We start from the raw sequence: 21,246 nt of genomic DNA on the forward strand, positions 1-21,246 counted from the left end.
CCTTCTCCTCCTCAGTCTCAAATCTGGGGGTTAGGTTTGACCCTCACCTGACCTTCAGTGACCATATAAAACACCTGTGCAAAACCTCCTTCTATCATCTCAGAAATATTTCCAAACTCCGTCCCACTCTAACCCTGTCAGATGCAGAGAAACTTAGTCCATGCCTTTATCTCCTCAAGACTGGACTACTGCTCTTCATCGGGATTCCTGGCAAAAGCATACAGAAGCTGCAATACATCCAGAACAGCGCTGCCAGGATCCTGCTGAGAATCCGCAAATACAAGCACATAACCCCCATTCTACACTCACTACACTGGCTCCCTGTCTCATTCAGAGTTGACTACAAAGTCCTTCTTCTCACCCACAAATGCATCAACGCACACGCACCTCCCTATCTACAAGAACTCATCACTCCACAAACCTCCACCCGCACCCTCAGGTCTTCAAACTGTTTGCTCCTCCAGGTCCCCAATACCAGGCTCCGCACCATGGGGGACCGAGCCTTCTGAACGCCTGTGGAACAGCCTTCCTAGCCAGTTAAGTACAGTACAGAGCCTGGACTCTTTTAAGAGAGGCCTAAAAAACGTTTTATTCAAAAAGGCCTTTGACTGCTGAACCTGTATTCATAGTTGTGGTTTATTTTTATTTTATTTTTTTACTATGTTTTGAACTTATTATGTTTTTAGGTTGTTTTGTTTTTAACTTATTATGTTTTTACGGTTGTTGTTTTGTTCTCTCTGTAGCACTCTGAGATTCTTTTTGAATGAACATAAGGTTCAGAGATAGGAAATGTTAGGATAGGAAATGTTAGGATATTTATAGCATAGCATAGAGTACAGCACAGTGTTTTATTTGTATAGTATAGTATAGTGGATAGTGTATATAGCCTTTATTTATGTAAACCAGCTCTTTTTCCCTTCTTGTTTTTAGTAAAAAAAAGCACCAGGGGAGCCCCCCCTCCCAAATGTCGTTGTATGGTACCTGTACTATATAAATGACAATAAAGACCATTCATTCATTCATTCAATACAAGTAAAATGCATTATTATTATTATTATTATTTGCAGAGCTGCAGGTAAGCTCTCTCACGGGGAGAGAACGCACAAAGTCGCAGTGTGCCGAATATTAATGGATAAGCAAACCGCTGTCTAACACAACTCATAACCATTGACAATTACTAGAACATTTTAATAACGAGACAAACGGCTGTGTCCAGTCCCACCCACTTTTTTTTAATCGCTAACTTTACGCTCACTTTGAACTTACGTTAACTTACGTTCACTTTGAAAGTTCAAAGTTGAACTTTTTACTTTGCACTTTGGCACACAGCATGCATGACAACAGAAGGCTTATGTAAAGCAGTTTGAACTGCCCCTATATTGTATGACATGTGCTATACAAATAGCCTTGCCTTGCCTTGCCTTGCATTCCCACGCTCCGCAGTGCTGTCAGTGGGAGATGTTAGTTGTATGTGATGCGTTTAGTGTTTAGTTGATGAGAATATTGTTCATGTTGTAGCCAGTAGTGAAAACGTCTCGTTTTTTTGTTTTGTTCGACTTTCACTTGTGAGTCCCTTCCTCTTTGTTATTCTCAACGTCGTAGACAAAGCCAGAAGGTAGGGAGGTAGGGAGGGAGGTAGGTAGGAAGAAGGTCTTTAGTTGTTGTCACCCCATCCTGAGGTGTGATGATGACGGCGTTGGAGCACATCTTCTGTTTAGGATGGATGGACATGAGCAGCTTTCTGTTGTTTCTCTGTGTTTTCCTGTTCTTCGCCAACACGTGGAAGAACAGACGGCCGAAGAGCTTCCCCCCTGGTCCCTGGTCCCTGCCCCTCATAGGAGACCTGCATCACATCGAGCAGAGCCGCATGCACCTGCAGTTCACCCAGGTCAGTTCCTCAGACTGGTCCAGGCTGCTGCGACACTGCTGTAACAATATTAATGTATAAATATTAATGTATAGATAATAATGTATAAATAATAATGTATAGATATTAATGTATAAATAATAATGTATAAATAATAATGTATAGATATTAATGTATAGATAATAATGTATAGATATTAATGTATAGATAATAATGTAGAAATAATAATGTAGAAATAATAATGTATACATAATAATGTATAGATAAAAATGTATAGATAATAATGTATAGATATTAATGTATAGATAATAATGTATACATAATAATGTATAGATATTAATGTATAGATAATAATGTATACATAATAATGTATAACCGCAAGCGACATTTAAGGACGCAAGGGTTAACCTCAAATATGGTACACTGTTATGGCACTATCACACAGGTCACTAGATGGAGACATGTACTCTATATTGTGCATCATGCAATGTTCTGCCAGTGAATTTGTAGATTCAGAGATGCATGGTTATATAACTAGATTATAGTAATTGTTTAACCATATAATCAAGGATGTGTACATCTATGACAGGATAAGGAGCAAACTTGGAAAATGTATTTTATGAAGAAGCCCTGTTCTGATGTTATTTCTGTAGGACATAAAAAGACTGCAGTTTTAAACTCTATTTTATTTAGGAGTAAATGGCTGCCATATATATATATGTATATAATATATATAATATATATATAATATACTATATTACAAGCGTTTACATTGGACCTAATGCAGATGGTAGCTTAGCATTGGCGCGGCTATATGACATCATCAGTGGTCAACAGAACGCGGACCCACAGGCAGTTCACATTATAGCCGGAGATTTTAATCATGCCGACCTGAAGGCAGTACTACCCAAGTTCTATCAGCATGTTAAATGTGCAACAAGAGGAGAAAAAACACTGGATAAGGTATACACCAACATCAAGCGTGCTTACAAGGCTAGACCGCTAGCTCATCTAGGCTGACCATGTGTCAAGCCTCCTGATCCCAGCCTACACTACCATGAGGAAAAGTGCTCCCATCATCACTAAGACTGTCAGAACCTGGCCAGAAGGGTCCGCTCCACTGCAGATCTGCCTAAATGACACCTCATGGCAGGAATATGAGCATGAGGACCTGGAACAGTTCACGTCGTCGGTTCTGAACCACATAGTGAACTGCACCAACTCAGTCACCGTGGACAAACGGGTCCGGGTCTACCCCAACACGAAGCCATGGATGACTGGGAAGGTCCAAAAACTGATCAATGAGAGGGACAACGCCTTCTTCGCAGGGAAGGGCACACTGCTGTACAGCACCACCAGGGCTAACCTAAAGCGCGGCATCCGAGAGGCCAAGGCAGACCACAGAGAGAAGATTGAGGAATGCTTCCTGAGCAACGACTCCAGGCGGATGTGGCAGGGGGTTCAGCACATGACAAACTTCAGAGCCAACAGGCTCACAGCCGCAGAGGACGACCCCCTGCTGGCGGAAAAGCTGAACTCCTTCTACGCCCGGTTCGACGAGGGGCGAACGGAGGTAACCACAACACAAACACCACTCTCTCCAGCTCTCAGCAGCCTCACCCTCACAGAGCATGAAGTGAGACGCGTGCTGAAGGCGGTGGACCCCAGGAAAGCCTCGGGGCCGGATGGCGTCCTGGGACGGGTGCTGAGGGACTGCGCCGACCAGCTGGCCGGGGTTTTCACCAACATCTTCAACCAGTCCCTGTCCCAGGCCACCATCCCACCCTGCCTGAAAACCTCAACTATCATCCCAGTCCCGAAGAAAAGCACGGTGAGCTGCCTAAACGACTACCGCCCGGTGGCACTCACACCAATCATCATGAAGTGCTTCGAGAAACTAGTCCGGGCCCACATACTCACACGCCTCCCGCCCAACCTGGATCCATACCAGTTCGCCTACAGAGCCCACAGGTCCACAGAGGACGCCATCGCGACGACTCTCCACGCCACTCTATCCCACCTGGAGAGGGGAAACAGCTACGCGAGACTGCTCTTTGTGGACTTCAGATCTGCCTTCAACACCATCCTTCCAGACAGGCTAGTGACCAAACTACTAGACCTGGGACTATCACACTCTATAATATAGATATATTATGTGCATGGATCAAGGACTTCCTGACCGACCGCCCCCAGAGGGTGCGGGTGGGCTCCCACACCTCCACAGCCCTCAGACTCAGCACTGGGTCCCCCCAGGGCTGCGTGCTAAGCCCCATCCTCTACAACCTCTACACCTACGACTTCACCCCCGTCCACCCCAGCAACTCCATCGTAAAGTTTGCAGACGACACCACCGTGGTGGGCTGCATCTCGGGGGGGGACGAGGCGGCGTACAGGGATGAGGTAGAGCAACTGAGCAAGCTGTGCAAGGTTAACAACCTGCTGCTGAACAAGTCAAAGACCCAGGAAATCATCGTGGACTTCAGGAGGAAAAAGTCTGAGGTCCAGCCCCTGCTCATCGACGGAGAGAGCGTGGAGAGAGTCTCAGCCCTCCGATTCCTGGGGGTGCACATACAGGATGACCTGTCCTGGAAGCGTCCTAACGATTCCCACCGTAGTTGGGTCAGACCACGCCCACACCACGCCCACGCCACGCCAACTTCTGGAATATGTAGGGGTGTTCTCTGTATCTTGTTCTTCACGTAACACGGGGTGCACGATTAGATATAGGTTACCCATCTATGTATGCAACTCGGCGACGCTGAGTGTGCCGCGGGCCAACGGTCAATGTTCGCCGCGGGCTCTCATTGCCCTGTGGGCCCTGGAACGCGCGCCTATTCTTAGTGTCAGTGATTGTGTTTGTGTTTGAGAAAAAAACGGAAAAAAAACACCCCTACATATTCAAGAAGTTGGCGTGGTCTGACCCAACTACGGTGGGAATAGTTAGGACGCGTCCTGGAAGAACAACACAGCAGCCACCATCAAGAAGGCACAACAGCGGCTCTACTTCCTGAGAGTCCTCAGGAAGGAACACAACAAGCAGGAGATAATGGTGGCCTACTACCGCGGCGCAGTGGAGAGCATCCTCACCTACGGCATCTGCAACTGGTTCTCCAGCTGCACAACCGCGGAGAGAAATGCGCTACAGAGAGTCGTGAGAACAGCCCAGATGATCACCGGCGCCCCCCTCCCCTCTCTGGAAGAGCTGTACAACACACGCTGTCTCAGGAAGGCCTCCAAGATCTCCAGAGACCCAACCCACCCTGGGTACGAACACTTTGCCCGGCTGCCCTCGAAAAGGCGGTACAGGACCATGGCCGCAAGGACAAACAGACTGAAGCACAGCTTCTACCTGAACACAGCAAAGACCTAGGTTCTGGGCCCTGGACAGTCTGGACGGATTGATGGCAGCTGCTGGACTGAAAAAATCAGGTGTAGTGCTGAGGCACAAATATGTACATTTCAAGCCTGCAAACTGCGACACTTTAAATGAATGTGCAATAACACTATGTGCAATATGACAACCCTAGTCGTCTATCTGTACAGTATAGTATAGTGGATAGTGTACATAGCCTTTATTTATGTAAACCAGCTCCTTCCCTTCTTGTGGGTTTTTTTTTTCTAGTTTTTTTTTCTTTCCTAGCACCAGGGGAGCCACCCCTCCTAAATGTCGTTGTTTGGTACCTGTACTATAGCAATGACAATAAAGACCATTCATTCATTCATTCATTCATTCATTCATTCATTCATTCATTCATTCATTCATTCATTCATTCATTCATTCACATGTTTCTCCTAGTTTGCTGAAAAATATGGGAACATCTTCAGCCTTCAAATCTTTGGTGGAAGGATCGTCGTTGTTAATGGGCACAAGCTGGTGAGAGAAATCTTGGTGCGACAAGGGGAGAACTTTGTAGACCGACCATCAATACCTTTATTTGAAGACATTGCAGGAAACAAAGGTAACTTCAGTTGTTCTTTCATTACTAAAATAGTGTTTATTCACAGTAAGTGAATATGAATGTATTAAATCCTTTGACCTGCCAAAGGGATTAAATGGGAGTAGAATATAAAGTAATAACTTGATGGAATGAAACAAATGAAACACAACCATGTTGTCATTGACCAGTGTGTCATTTTAACAATGACATGACAATCTAAGGGCGCATCTCAATAAACCGAGGTGGCGTCCTTCCCTTGTCTCTTCTCTTCTCCATCTGCACAGTCCAGCTCTTCCAGCTCTCTCTCTTTCATGCAGACCAGGTCAGCAGATAAGGAGAGGAAGTCTTGTCAGATGTTTTTGAGATGCACCCATGATTTCTATTTGATTTAACCTTTATTTATCCGGGTTAGTGTCATTGAGATGACGTCTCTCTTTCAAGAGAGACCTGGTCCAACATAGCAGCCAAGAAGAACAATAAAACAAATGATAACATTTACCACCACCCCAATTGTTTTCATATAATGATTATTTTCCATTGTTTACTGCAGGTCTGGTATTATCCAATGGCTCCCAGTGGAAGCATCAGAGGCGATTTGCTCTGTCCACTCTGAGGAACTTTGGTCTGGGCAAGAGGAGTCTAGAACCCTCCGTCCAGCAGGAGTGTCAGTTTCTGAACGAAGCCATCGCCAACTATCAAGGTATTCTGCGCCCCAACTACCCAAGAGCATTGAGTGAAGCTTTATTTGACTGCTCTCCTTTTAATGACAAAAAGGGCTTTTGCACACCTGGATTCTCTATTCGACAGGAGCGTAGGAAAAGAAACTATCTAGGACGTTGGTTGGAATGACCCAGTAAGACTGTAATTACAGAGCATGATGATTATGTAGCTGATGGAGGTGATCAGCATTGGGCAGCGACATCACCGACCTGAGACTGTGAAGTAGTGTCACCCTCTCCCAACCAGTGGCTAGGTTTTGATAGGGTAATGCTTACCATGCTCCTACCCGTTACCCAATGACACACCCATTACACACCCCTTAATCGTCCCTTACACTTGGCCCACTGTAGCAATGTTTTCTCCTCACATTGTTAAATTGATTGATTGATTGATAGATTGATTGATTATACCGTCCATCCTATGACTGCACATAACAGGTGAGCCCTTCGCACCCCAGTTACTGGTGAACAACGCTGTCTCTAACATCATCTGCTGCCTGGTGTTTGGGGATCGCTATGACTACGGTGATAAGCACTTCCAGTCCCTCCTGCAGGACATTAACGAGTTGGGGGCACAGGAGATGGGGGCACAGGTGAGACTCACATTAGTTGAACGCAGTGATACTCAACCCTGCTCCTGGAGAATCTCATAGGGCTTTCACACCGGCAAGGAACCGTTCCGGTTTGTGTTCGCGAACCTAGTCTGGAACCGGCCGGAGCGTTCAGACCGAAAATAAATTGGTTCGGAGCCTGAAAAGTTGGTTCGCAGCGGGGAACCAGAAAATAGTGGTTCTCAAGAGGGAACCAAAACAGAACAGTCACGTCGTCAGTGGGTGTGTCATATTCTAGGCTGCAAAGACCAGCAAGAAGGAAGGAGACAAAATCTAATCTAATCTAAATCTAATCATTAGTGATCCAAAAAATTATAAAAAGTTTCATCATTCTCTCTATCTTCCTCACATGCTCAGCAAACACACACACATGCACACGCAAACGCGAACTTCGTAAGCTGGAAACTTTGTTTCTATTCCAGTAATGGAGCAGCTCGTTAGTAAGAGAACTTGTGTAGAAAGTGTATTTTGTTTAATAGAAAATAGTTTTTATTTCAGATACTGTAGTGGAAGATGTTATCCTCATTTCCATCTAGTTGTGACATTTTTGTTTAACCCACCCCTTCGTCACCCAGCAGTGATGACGTGGATGGTTCTGGTTACAGTGGTATGAACGCGGGCTGGTTCTCCAGACAGAACCGAGGTTCCAGAACGCGAGCAGGAACGGGAACGGTTCCTTGGCGGTGTGAAAGCCCTATCATAGGGCTTTCACACCGGCAAAGAACCGTGCCGGTTCGCGTTCGGAAACCTCCGAACGTTGGCGCTGTCTGGCGAACGAGCCCACGTGCGCCGGCAGCGGTATGAACGCGGGCTCGTTCGCCAGACAGCGCCAACGTTCGGAGGTTTCCGAACGCGAACCGGCACGGTTCTTTGCCGGTGTGAAAGCCCTATCAGTGGGTCCAGGTTTTTGGCCCAGCCTAGCCCTGTCACAACTGATTGAAATAACTGACTGGTCATCATGACTTTGATCAGTTAAATAACTGACTGGTCATCATGACTTTGATCAGTTAAATAACTTACTGGTCATCATGACTTTGATCAGTTAAATAACTTACTGGTCATCATGACTTTGATCAGTTAAATAACTGACTGGTCATCATGACTTTGATCAGTTAAATAACTGACTGGTCATCATGACTTTGATCAGTTAAATAACTGACTGGTCATCATGACTTTGATCAGTTAAATAACTGACTGGTCATCATGACTTTGATCAGTTGAATCAAGTGTGTCGCTGCTGAGTCGGTTCAAAATCACGATTTTGCTTTGCCTTATCCTGTCTGTGAAGCGTGAATACTAAATAGGTGTAGAAGATGATGGCTTGAAGTAATAATAATACGGTAATAATAATAATAATAACAATAATAACAATAATAATACATTAGACATATATAGACATTTTCTAGACACTCAAAGACGCTTTACAAACTGAAAAGATTGAATAGTAAAATAAAAAGAAACAATAAAATAAATAAAATAAAATATAGGGTTCTAATACATTTTTGGATTACAAAATCTAAATCTAAGTGTCTTTGTAGGACAAAGTAGAACTTGTCCAAGTAGAACCAAGCATAGCCGTACAGGGCTCTCACAGACCATGAACATCCATTCAATGTTTTTTATTTAATGTGTGAATTTGAGAAAAAAATAAATGAGAACCCGATAGTTTTTAGAAAATGGTCGTTGAAAGTGCTTGAATCAGCAGTTGAATATTTTGTGCAAATGGCTGACGGTCTGTAGATCTACAACCTGTGTCCCTGGTTGACGGTTTGTAGATCTACAACCTGTGTCCCTGGCTGATGGTCTGTAGATCTACAACCTGTGTCCCTGGCTGACGGTTTGTAGATCTACAACCTGTGTCCCTGGCTGACGGTTTGTAGATCTACAACCTGTGTCCCTGGTTGACGGTTTGTAGATCTACAACCTGTGTCCCTGGTTGACGGTTTGTAGATCTACAACCTGTGTCCCTGGTTGACGGTTTGTAGATCTACAACCTGTGTCCCTGGTTGATGGTCTGTAGATCTACAACATGTGTCCCTGGCTGATGGTCTGTAGATCTACAACCTGTGTCCCTGGTTGACGGTTTGTAGATCTACAACCTGTGTCGCTGGCTGATGGTCTGTAGATCTACAACATGTGACCCTGGCTGATGGTCTGTAGATCTACAACATGTGTCCCTGGCTGATGGTCTGTAGATCTACAACCTGTGTCCCTGGCTGATGGTCTGTAGATCTACAACATGTGTCCCTGGCTGATGGTCTGTAGATCTACAACATGTGTCCCTGGCTGATGGTCTGTAGATCTACAACATGTGTCCCTGGCTGATGGTCTGTAGATCTACAACATGTGTCCCTGGCTGATGGTCTGTAGATCTAAAGCATGTGTCCCTGGCTGATAGTCTGTAGATCTACAACCTGTGTCCCTGGCTGATGGTCTGTAGATCTACAACCTGTGTCCCTGGTTGACGGTTTGTAGATCTACAACCTGTGTCGCTGGCTGATGGTCTGTAGATCTACAACATGTGACCCTGGCTGATGGTCTGTAGATCTACAACATGTGTCCCTGGCTGATGGTCTGTAGATCTACAACCTGTGTCCCTGGCTGATGGTCTGTAGATCTACAACATGTGTCCCTGGCTGATGGTCTGTAGATCTACAACATGTGTCCCTGGCTGATGGTCTGTAGATCTACAACATGTGTCCCTGGCTGATGGTCTGTAGATCTACAACATGTGTCCCTGGCTGATGGTCTGTAGATCTAAAGCATGTGTCCCTGGCTGATAGTCTGTAGATCTACAACCTGTGTCCCTGGCTGATGGTCTGTAGATCTACAACCTGTGTCCCTGGCTGGTGGTCTGTAGATCTACAACAGGTGTCCCTGGCTGGTGGTCTGTAGATCTACAACCTGTGTCCCTGGCTGATAGTCTGTAGATCTACAATCTGTGTCCCTGGCTGGTGGTCTGTAGATCTACAACATGTGTCCCTGGCTGATGCGGCGCCTTCCTGGGCCACACAGAAGGATCTTCACTCTGGTGGACAGGCTCCTCTCCTTCGTCAAGGCCAGGATCAGAGAACACAGAGAAGACCACGACCCCTCAGCACCCAGAGACTACATCGACTGCTTCCTCGCTGAGATGCCAAAGGTACTGTCCTGTGTGTGTGTGTGTGCGTGCGAGTGTATGTGTTTCTCTGTGTGTTTGATAGTGTTGATACATGTATAATGTTTAATGTATAATGTATAATGATATATATAATTTAATGTATAATGATAATGTTGATACATGATAATGTTGGTACATGCACGCAAATAATCTTATGTGCGGTATATAATGATGCCTGATGTTTTTGTAATACTGTTTCCAACATTTGATTAGTGAAAGGATACACAGACAAAATGATGCTATGGATAAGGAGCAGACAGAATGATGCTATGGATAAGGAGCAGACAGAATGATGCTATGGATAAGGAGCAGACAGAATGATGCTATGGATAAGGAGACAGACGGTTGTTTTGTTGTGTTTTCTCCTCAGTGTGAGGATGATCCTGAGTCTGGGTTTGATGAGGAGAACCTGTCTTTCTGCGCCGTGGACCTGCTTATTGCTGGGACTGAGACCACTGCCACCACTCTACAGTGGGGCATTCTCTATATGATCAGTTACCCTCACATACAAGGTGTGTGTGTGTGTGTGTGTGTGTGTGTGTGTGTGTGTGTGTGTGTGTGTGTGCGCGCGCACCAGAGACACAAACACACACACAAACATTCCTTGTTCCCTGTGTGTGTAGAGAGGGTCCAGGCAGAGATTGAAGCGGTAGTTGGGTCGGCAAGACAACCATCTGTGACTGACAGGGAGAACATGCCCTACACTGACGCGGTCATCCACGAGATCCAGAGGATGGGCAACATCCTACCCCTCAACGTGGCACACATGGCCAGCAAGGACACCATGCTGGGGAAATACACTATCCCAAAGGTGTCTGTCTGTCTGTGTGTCTCTTTCTGTCTGTCTGTCTGTCTGTGTGTCTGTCTGACTGTATGTCTGTCTTTCTGTCTGTCTCTTTCTGTCTGTCTGTCTGTCTGTCTTTGGTTTCCCCACCAGGGCACCATGATTCTGGTCAAATGAATTCACTAAACTTTAAATGTAGAAATGGAATCCTGTAGTGCCGAGAGACGGGAGTTGTAGGCAGGGTATTAAATGACAAAGCTCAATGTTTAATGAAGGACATGAACGATTGTCAACAACACACTCAAGCACTAAGTAGAACTGAATAAACAACTCGGGTACCACGCACTTAACTGTCCGTGCGGAACAATACTCCCAACCCATAGTTCCGTGGGTGAATTATGTCAACCCACCACAATCCTCTGATTGTTTGATTGATCAGTTGGTCTGCAAGGCAAGGCAAGGCAAGGCACGTTTATTTGTATAGCACATTTCATACAACAGGGGAAATCCAAAGTGCTTTACATACATTATTTAAAAATACAGCAAGAGAAAATAAAAATTACAATGAATAAAAGCAAATATAAGAAGTAAATAGATAAAACATTTAAAAAGACAATAGTTAATGGAAAAAAGACATTGATAGAAGTGTTTGTGTGTCATAACTGGTGCAAAACATGTTTTTAGCTTAGATTTAAATATTTTAAGGGTTTGGGCCTGTTTGATTTCTTCAGGGAGTTTGTTCCAGGAGCATGCAGCAGCGTGACTGAAAGCTGCTGCACCGTGTTTTGTTTTTACTCTTGGAATTATTAGCTGATTAGTCTCAGCTGACCTTAGGGACCTTGCGGGAATATAGGGTGGGAGGAGATCTGATATGTATGTTGGTCCAAGACCATTTTGTGATTTGTATGTAATTAGGAGGATTTTGAATTCAATTCTCTGAGAGACTGGTAGCCAGTGCAGGGATCTCAGGATTGGTGTAATGTGTTAAAATTTCTTTGTTTTTGTTAGGACCCTAGCAGAGGCGTTTTGGATGAGCTGCAATTTACGAACAGCTCCTTTAGATAGGCCTGTTAGTAGACCATTACAATAATCAAGTCCACTCGAAACAAATGCATGGATGAGTTTTTCAAGGTCTTGCTTGGACATGAAACCTCTCATTCTTGTTATGTTTTTCAGGTGATAGTAGGCTGATTTAGTTATCAAGTTTATGTGGTATAAACATAAAGATCTGACTGATGGCGTGTGTGTGTGTGTGTGTGTGTGTGTGTGTGTGTGTCCATCCGTCTATCCTCAGGGCACCTTGGTCATGGCTACCCTGAGCTCAGTGCTGTTTGATGAGACTGAGTGGGAGACGCCTCACGTCTTCAACCCTCAACACTTCCTGGACCAGGAAGACAAGTTCAGGAAACGGGAGGCTTTCCTTCCCTTCTCAGCCGGTAAGCTCAATTCTGTAATGGTTTCAACTAGGGCTGCACCGAAGGTTCGGCCACCGAATGTATTCGGCCGAATAATAGCAAAAAAAGCACATTCGGTATTTGGCCGAATGTGTGAAAAGATTGAATGTTTACTGCCGAATAGTAGCAGGGTTTTTCCTGCATAATTATGAGGCGGCCGTCTTCGTCATTTTTCAGTTTTTTTCAGATTATACATTGAAATCTGACACAAGTTGAAGAAGTCATGGATATTTGAATGTTGATACCCTCCAAATGACCATTTTGAGAAAACCAGGCTCAAAGTCTTCACAGAGTTTTTTCACAGAGGTAATGGGTGGGAACAATAGCTGGTTAACTCCACCCTAACCACACCCTCAAGACAACCACTCCCCCATTACACTACCTGTCATTATCTACCTGTCATCTGTCAGTGGGGTTGTCAGCTAACCCTCTGGAAACAAAATTGCAGGGTTGACATGTTTAAATTGTTAAATAATAATAATAATAATTCAAGATTCATGATTTTGCCATGTGTGCCAAAAGTTTATTACATTCCATTACAAGTACAAGAGAAAATTCATGGCAATAGAAAAAGTTAGGCAAGATACAATTGAGCAATAATTATTATTATTAATTAATAATTAATATTTAATAATTAATAAATAATAAATACTAAAAACAATAATAGAATGGTAAAAAATAATAATGTTGTGTCTGTGTGTATGCATTCATCATTATAGTCCATAAAGCATCTAGTGGGACTTGGTGTAGTTCCTTCCCATCCCATCTGCGCATCAAAGCTGTAATAAAAAAAGAAGACAGTACATTTAAAATGATTGCCCACTGTTACCAACACACCACTTTTACGAAATATTACTATGTTCATAAAATAGAATTGCTTATACAATGACAATGACAAATACCTGAAGTGCTGGTGACTCGCATCAAGGTGTCATCGGTCAGAACCTCTCACCTCATCATTCTGTAACACAAATATCAGGTCAGAGGTGTGGACACTTCTCTCGTGTAGGTTTTCCATAGACTCTCAGTGTACTGTACTTGTACTGTAAGAAGTAGGCTAGTGAAATAATTTCAATCCACAGTATTATTCTACAGCAAATCTACATATCAATGAATTAATCATTATTTCTGATTCCACACACCGTTACCGTTCATTACAAAAGCATTTACTTTTTCTCTAATCTATCTCTAACAAAGCTAGCTAGCTAACAAGCTAAAACTTGTTTGGCTAGCTGGTACACACAAACACACTAAAATGGTGCATGAAACATATTACAGTATGTTGCATGTTTAGTAGGTCTGCAACAAATGTATTTATTCATTATGTTTTATCTTTGACAACCTATTTCTTCCTCCCACCATCTCCTATTAGTTTTGTAGAGGGGTGGCATAATTGTGGTGAGCAGTTTCAGTGGTTTGATAACTGATGCTACCAAAGGCTAGCTACCTTACTCACAAAACAACAAATAACTGTTTGGCTATCCTAAGTAAACAACACAAAATCCTAGTAAACAAATATGTAACTCACTAAAACTTACCCAAAAACACAGCAGAAGGTCTGTCTGCAGACGACTGTCCCATGAATAGTGAACTGATGTGGAGATCAATGTCTGAAATTCTGTTGTCATCGTCAGATTCGGAGTTCGGAGTTCCCGTTCGGAGTTTTCATTATGTATGGTCCAATATTAAGGAGTTCATTAATTGCCCACTGTCTATATTTCTGCCTGCTTATGAAATTCTGTTGATAGCATTAGCGAGAGCTTCAGCATCCATCTTGTAAACCTGTCAACAAACAGGTCCACACGCACATGGCTACTGACATACAGCTGGGGTGGGTGTGGCTACACACACTGCCACACTAATACCCCCCACCCGACTTTGCTAGCTAAATGTAGGTATTTAGTGAATGTAAAACTATTGGTTATGATATCGAGTGGGTTCATTTTGTCTTCCTATGCCAAAAAACGGCAAAACACATTTTTTCACAACAACACTTGTTTGGCTCGATTGCGAGGTTTCACAATTGCCGACATGACGACCTTTTAATGAAACAGTGTCACAAATGTTTCCTTAAATCCGGCTTCGGCTTTGGCCAATCCATTTTAATTCGGTGCATCCCTAGTTTCAACCATGAAAAAACACACCAGTTTCCCATATTGAGAGAGTGTGTGTGTGTGTGTGTGTGTGTGTGTGTGTGTGTGTGTGTGTGTGTGTCCTCAGGTAAGCGTGTGTGTCTGGGGGAGCAGCTGGCCAGGATGGAGCTGTTTCTCTTCTTCACCTCCCTCCTCCAGAGGTTCTCCTTCTCTCCACCCCAGGGGGAGAAACCCAGCCTGGAGTTCAAGCTGGGATCTATTCTCTGTCCCAAGCCCTACCGCCTGTGTGCCCGACCACGCTAAACTGGACAAGCCACTCACCGTCCCAAGCCTTACCGCAAGTTCATTCACAACAGTATATAAGATAATAGTAGATTAATAATGTATAATAATGAAGATAATGTTTAAATGATTGTGATGTGCTCACTGTGTCAACGTCTCCCCCTTTTACACAACATGGATGTATCAGTGATGTCAATGCTTAAATAAACATTTTACTTTTTATGAGTAAAACAGTATTGGAATCTTTCAAACACCCAGGTCTGACTTTTTTGAGCACACCTATATTTAATATACACATATCAATACAATACCTGCAATCTATTGTGTTGTTGATGTGATGTTATCGGGGCCAGCGCCAGAACTAATCCATTGGACGAGCATTTGATTTCACCTTCATTGTTTTTTTCAGGGAGGTGCTTTACTTTGACTCTATTTATCTCTATATAGTCCAACCTAATAGTATAGTTTTACCCAACCTGCAAATGTCATCTGTGCATACCCACCCCCCACCCCCTTCAACCTACTGTACATATCCTTTGTTATTCTGAGTGATTTGAGTGTGATTTTGTGTGATTTGAAACCTGCTCGTGTAATTTGTAAATTGAATTTTTGTATTCCACCTTCTTACTCTTGTAGCACATCTTAGGAGCCGGCAGTAACATGTCACTGTACATTGTACCTGTACGATATGCACGTGACAAATAAAATTGACTTTGACTTTTGACTTTGAAAATTGACTTTGACTTTACAGTACAGCCTACTTTATTGAGATGTAAACGCACAATGTTTAGGACTACAATGGGTGGGATTGAATTCCTGTTGTTATAGAGTAAGAGCAATTCTACATTGTTTTTGTGCAACATTTCTAAGCAGCATTTCACTTGCTACCAAGCCACAACACTGGGGAAAAAACACTGCTCCTGCATCAGTTGTATCTAGGGAGCATAATTTACTTTGAAAGAGTGGACAGTCTGTGTCATGCGCACAAAGGAGGAAACTAGGGTCTGGGAGCAACTCAGGATACAGGCTTGGCTTTGTATACATGTTACGTAAGAGGACACAAGGGTTTCCAAGAACACAGGAAAGAAGTGCTGACATTCATTTGAACTCTTTGCAATCTCGCTAAAAACTCTCATTCATTCTCTCTCTCCTTGTCCAGTGGTACTACTTCTAAAAACAGGACTTAAAAAAACAACTTGTTAATTCTCTACAGAACTGTGGGGTTTTCAGGCATAAAACTCTTTCAGTACAAATCGGATTCACTGTAAAGGTTTCTTTCAAATCAAAAGTAATTCACCATATTTTCTGCATGAATCGTATCTTTAATGGATGCTGTCCCACAAAGCCATTGTATGGTTCTCCATATTTGGGTCACCGGGACTGGACTTGCAGGTTGAACTCCTCCGGAGAGTATGTGAAGCCTAGCAAGCCCTCCAGGCTGGGCATCTGTCCAGGAGCAGGGGAGAAGGTGAACCTCTGGAGCAAGTTGGTTAAGAAGAGGAAGAGCTCCATCCGGGCTAATTGTTCCCCCAGACACGCTCTCTTCCCTGTGGGGGAAAAAACAGTTGAGCAGAGATAAGAATGAAAGTTAGCCCAAACCAAGTGTAGTTGTCAGTAGTTAGAGCTAGCATGGATGAACCACAGTGTTTAGAATTAGCATGAGCTATTAGCGTAATCATAGCCTTGGGGTTAGCATGGGCTTACAGTACCTGGGTTATCAATCTACCGTTTGTATTCTAGTCTTTGTTAAGATTAGCTTAGTATCAAAAAACACACAGTAATGGTCAGAGATAGCAGGCATTTCATGTACTGATACGTTATCAATGTTCAGCCCTGTTGTTATTACAAAGTCCAGGGTGTTGCCATGTTGATGCATAGCATGAGCTATTAGAGTAATCATAGCCTTGGGGTTAGCATGGGCTTACAGTACCTGGGTTATCAATAAAAACACAAAGCTTACAGAATCAATCATAAACTGAGTTGAAAAGGAATGCTGCTGGAGGAGATTGTTTGGTTTCTCACCTGCTGAAAAAGGCAGGAAGGCCTCTCTTCTCCGGAACTGGCCTTTGGAATCCAGGAAGTGTCCGGGGTTGAAGGTGTCTGGGGTTTCCCACTCGTTTTTGTCAAGCAGCACAGAAGCGAGGTTTGTTGTGATGGATGTCCCCTGAACAGATGAGAGAGCCACTAGTAACCTCACTGTGATGTTGGCTACTGTATTGTAGATATCTTGCTCCACATAAAACCATTGACTTGGCAGGGACATTCTTTAGTACTTTAATAGCTTACTTTGGGTATAAAGTAGCCCCCCAATGTAGCATCTGTGCTGGCCATTTTGGGGAAGCCCAGGGGTACGATGTTGCCCAGCCTCTGAGTCTCATGGATGACAGCGTCAGTGTAGGGCATGTTGGGTCTGTCGGCCATATTGGGCTGGCGGGACTGTCCAATCACGCTGTCTATCTCAGCCTGGACCTTCTCTGTGTGGTACAACAAAGGGCTTTAAGTCAACATAATGATGTGTGCTGTGCGTTAAAAATGGGCCTCCAATACATCCACCAAGGAATGTTGAAATGAATGGGAATGTTCCATCAATTGTATGGGTGCTGTGGAAGAATGCACCCTACTTTGTGTCTCAGGGTAGTTCATCATAAAGACCATGGCCCAGCGTAGGGTGGTGGCAGCTGACTCTGTCCCAGCCTCGAACAAGTCCAGGAGACACACCACCAGGGTCTCCAAGTTGAAGCCAGCTTTGGGGTCCTCCTTCATCTGGGACATGAATGATAAAAACGATCATGGGTTGCATTTTGAATACTGATTCTCCAAGATACCAAATGGCTTTACGTTGTACCTACATAGTAACTACGCATGTAGTGGGTGGTGCCTTACCTTGTCCATCTCCGTCTGGTATGTGTCTATGTAGTGGACCGTGCTGGTGCCTTACCATGTCCATCTCCGTCAGGTATGTGTCTATGTAGTGGACCGTGCTGGAGTCTTACCTTCTCCATCTCTGTCAGGTATGTGTCTATGTAGTCCCGGGGGTCTTCGGGGTCCCAGTCCTCCTGATGCTTCTCTATCTCCCCCTGCAGGAAGGAGGTGATTTGGCGGTAGTTGGAGTGGATGGTCTGATGGGGTCCTGGCAGGTAGTGCAGGAGGCCTGGGAAGGCGTCATACAGCTGGGAGAGGGGAAACACAAGAGCACTCAGACCAGTGGTCCGCATGCACGTATTCACGCTGTGACTTCATAAATAGAGCTAGTATGTTCATTCCAATGGGGATTATTCACTGAAGCGGATCAACGTATAGGTTAACTCTAGAGATTTGGGTTTGGTCACCTGAGCCTGAGCCGTGCCTGCTAGCAAAACAGCTTCATTGTCGAGCCGCAGAATGGTCTGGAAGTTCTCGTCGCTGTAGTCAAAGCGATGACCAAACACCACAGAGGAGATAACGTTTCCTACTGCGCTGTTTATGACGTAATGGGGGTTGAATGGCCTACCTGGGAATAATCAAAATCCCATTTATGGCTTAGTAGGCCTACACTATTACCAATGACATGGTCAAGATCTCAATAACATTGTTATTACCTAAGGACTCTTTTGTATCGTTTGGGTTCATTCAAATAAAGCAGGTTTCTAATTGTGTTGAAGTGGCCATAACCAACAATCTAGTATAACTGCAGTAGCTATACACACCATGCTCCTCTTTGAAGTGCTCACACAGGAAGGTACTCTCCAGTTGGGTGGCATGCTCCATGGTCTTCTTGCCCTCACCAAAGTTACGCAGGTGGGTGACGGCGAACTTCCTCTGCATCTTCCACATGTAGCCATTGCTTAAAGCCATGCCTTTAGCCGAGAGAATGGTTGTGGAGAGTGAGATTTGGCATAGGTGTATCTAATATAATAATGTATGCCATTTAGCTGACGCTTTTAACCAAAGCGACTTACATTGCAATGAGTGCATACATCTTTCAGTATATATGGTCCCAGCGGGACTGGCATCTCAATATTCCAGGGTAGCTCTCTCTCATCTCCTCTCATTTATATGCAAAACTAATCTGATAAGACAAAATAGATGAAGGCTAAATAGTAGAAGTTGACATGTTACATGTATCCAGATCAACGACTGAGAGGGTTCCAATTTAGACAGTGAATGGAGATGCATCCCGTATGTCTAGCTGTTTTACAGTTTCTTGTTTTGTGTGTTTGTCTCTCTGGCTCTGTTATGTTTGTCCCATTCCCTTGTAAAGGGACCTTGGGTTTGTGAAAGGCGTATGAAGGTATCACCTTCATCTGCCTCTTGTCTGTGTCACTCACCAAGCCCTTTGAATGTAACATGGAACAGAGGGACGATGGGGCGGTCAATGAAGCAGTCCATCTGGTTGACCAGAGCTTCCTTCACCATCTTGAAGCCGGATATAAACACCATCCTGGTACTGCCCTTCCTCAGGCTGAACACGGGACCATACTCCTCAGCCAGCTGGAGGGAAGGACAGAGCAGCACAGCATCAACACGCTGTGACATCAGTCTCAATAGAAACATGTGAAAAGAGAGAACTTTACAGCTGTGTAAATAAGACGCCCCATGAATCTGAGTACAGGCATCAACAGTACAGGCAGATGTGACATGTATCAGTCAAAGGTAGTATGTAGCCTGTACAGGTCACACTTTATCATTGTGGGGGAAAAGGAGCCCCTTCAGAGAAGGCCTAACTATTCAGGTTAAGCAAGTATATTTCCCAACTAACATGAAGGGTGAGTCTGGTCAAACAAACAGTCTGCTTCAGTCCCAAATAGATGTGGTGTTATTGTTAATGTGTGTGCGTTAATACGACAGTGGTGAAAATGACATACATATGACAATCCTGACGCCATAAAGACCCATCTCTCTTCAGACTACCATAACTTTTTTATCCTTCTAAATGCCAACAATGGAAATGTAGGAACAGTGGATCCTAATTCTATGTGACATAATCTTGATATTAATTATTGACCGTCACACAGATATTCTCCTGTCTGCAAACACACACCCACGCACGCACACACACACACACACACACACACACAGAAAGAAAGAAAGAAAGAAAGAAAGAAAGAAAGAAAAGAACTAGCATATCTCATAGGTGATTAACCCGCAACTGTTTGATGTTAAATACAATCTGTTTGATTTTGATCTGTTTATCTTAATCGACAGACCTTGTCCAGGGTTTTGAAATCAAGTCCGGTGAAGACATTTCCCAGGAAAGGCACAGCCCTGGGTCCAGGGGGAAAGTTGTGTGGCGTCTTGTTTCTGAAGATATCAGCCACCAACAGAAACACAAAGATAAACAGCAGCCAGCATGTAAGGTCCAGACACCCAAACAGAGCTTGTAAAATCATGGTAAAAATAAAAACAGTTTTCAGAGCCTGAATTGTTAACAGGTTGAGTGTTTTAAATCTCCCACTGACGGCACGGAGTGTAGGAATGCAAGCCTTCTGTGGACATGCTGTTTATATTGTGATGTAAATTGGACTCCGCACAGAAAGTGTTTGACCCCGTTCCCAGAATTCGTGTTTCCTCCCCCACCAGAATTCATGTTTCCTCCCCCACCAGAATTCATGTTTCCTCCCCCACCAGAATTCATGTTTCCTCCCCCCGTGTCTAATTATACAGTTAGGTCCAGAAATATTTGGACAGTGACACAATTTCCAGAATGTTGGCTTTGTACGATGAAACAATCTAGATGTAATTGAAGTGCAGACTTTCAGCATTAATTAAAGTGAATAAGTAAAAATATTATATGAAACATTTAGGAATTGCAACCATTTTTATACACAGTCCTCTATTTTCATAATTGGACAAATTAACATAATCATAAATAAAATGTTCATTTTTATTACTTGACTTTTAATACTCAACACTTTGCAGGCAGTGACTGCCTGAAGTCTGGAACCCATGGACATCACCAAATGCTGGGTTTCCTCCTTTGTGATGCTTTGACAGGCCTTTACTGCAGCTGTCTTCAGTTGTTGTTTGTTCGTGGGTCTTTCTGTCTTAAGTTTTGTCTTCAGCAAGTGAAATGCATGCTCAATCGGGTTGAGATCAGGTGATTGACTCGGCATTGCAGAATATTCCACTTCTTTGCCGTAACCCAGGTATAGATTATTTTATTTTTTTAGATGTTGTTGTAGGAGGCCTCTGATGCAGAAATTACAGTGTTTTAAAAACTTTTATGTTTTAGTAATTAGTTGGTTTTATTTATGAACTCATTAATTATGATCATTCATTTTGGAATTATGAACTGAAATCCCTTCCTGAATTGACAGAATGTAAATGTAATAACATTATTTCATTATGACAATACAATA

The 21,246-nt window shown here is 43.7% G+C and overlaps 2 protein-coding genes across 2 annotated transcripts; one reads left to right on the forward strand and one right to left on the reverse strand.

Moving 5' to 3' along the window:
* Window positions 1-1,466: 1,466 nt before the first annotated feature.
* Window positions 1,467-15,543, forward strand: LOC308162202 (cytochrome P450 2J2-like). Its single transcript, XM_080536322.1, has 9 exons — window positions 1,467-1,888; window positions 5,664-5,826; window positions 6,356-6,505; window positions 6,963-7,117; window positions 10,101-10,277; window positions 10,666-10,807; window positions 10,919-11,106; window positions 12,374-12,515; window positions 14,754-15,543. The coding sequence occupies exons 1-9, from the start codon at window positions 1,685-1,687 to the stop codon at window positions 14,927-14,929; spliced, it is 1,497 nt and encodes a 498-aa protein (XP_080392448.1). The 5' UTR covers window positions 1,467-1,684; the 3' UTR covers window positions 14,930-15,543.
* A 149-nt stretch (window positions 15,544-15,692) lies between these two features.
* Window positions 15,693-20,380, reverse strand: LOC308162203 (cytochrome P450 2J2-like). Its single transcript, XM_080536323.1, has 9 exons — window positions 20,095-20,380; window positions 19,216-19,378; window positions 18,595-18,744; window positions 18,238-18,398; window positions 17,902-18,078; window positions 17,530-17,671; window positions 17,195-17,382; window positions 16,931-17,072; window positions 15,693-16,455 (listed from the first exon to the last, which is right to left on the reverse strand). Exons 1-9 carry the CDS (start codon window positions 20,275-20,277, stop codon window positions 16,280-16,282), a joined length of 1,482 nt encoding a protein of 493 aa, XP_080392449.1. The 5' UTR covers window positions 20,278-20,380; the 3' UTR covers window positions 15,693-16,279.
* Window positions 20,381-21,246: the final 866 nt, after the last annotated feature.

This window comes from Nansenia antarctica, assembly GCF_963989245.1.
Source record: "Nansenia antarctica genome assembly, chromosome: 7".
In the NCBI taxonomy this organism is placed as follows: domain Eukaryota; kingdom Metazoa; phylum Chordata; class Actinopteri; order Argentiniformes; family Microstomatidae; genus Nansenia; species Nansenia antarctica.

Excerpts from the sequence above, each read along its gene's own strand:
- LOC308162202 (XM_080536322.1), top strand. The coding sequence starts at position 1,685 with ATGATGACGGCGTTGGAGCACATCTTCTGTTTAGGATGGATGGACATG. Across the intron at positions 5,827-6,355 it reads AGACATTGCAGGAAACAAAG|GTCTGGTATTATCCAATGGC; the intron begins GTAACTTCAGTT and ends TGTTTACTGCAG. Across the intron at positions 12,516-14,753 it reads TTTCCTTCCCTTCTCAGCCG|GTAAGCGTGTGTGTCTGGGG; the intron begins GTAAGCTCAATT and ends GTGTGTCCTCAG.
- LOC308162203 (XM_080536323.1), bottom strand. The coding sequence starts at position 20,277 with ATGATTTTACAAGCTCTGTTTGGGTGTCTGGACCTTACATGCTGGCTG. Across the intron at positions 18,399-18,594 it reads GCACTTCAAAGAGGAGCATG|GTAGGCCATTCAACCCCCAT; the intron begins GTGTGTATAGCT and ends GATTATTCCCAG. Across the intron at positions 17,672-17,901 it reads ACCTGACAGAGATGGAGAAG|ATGAAGGAGGACCCCAAAGC; the intron begins GTAAGACTCCAG and ends TTCATGTCCCAG.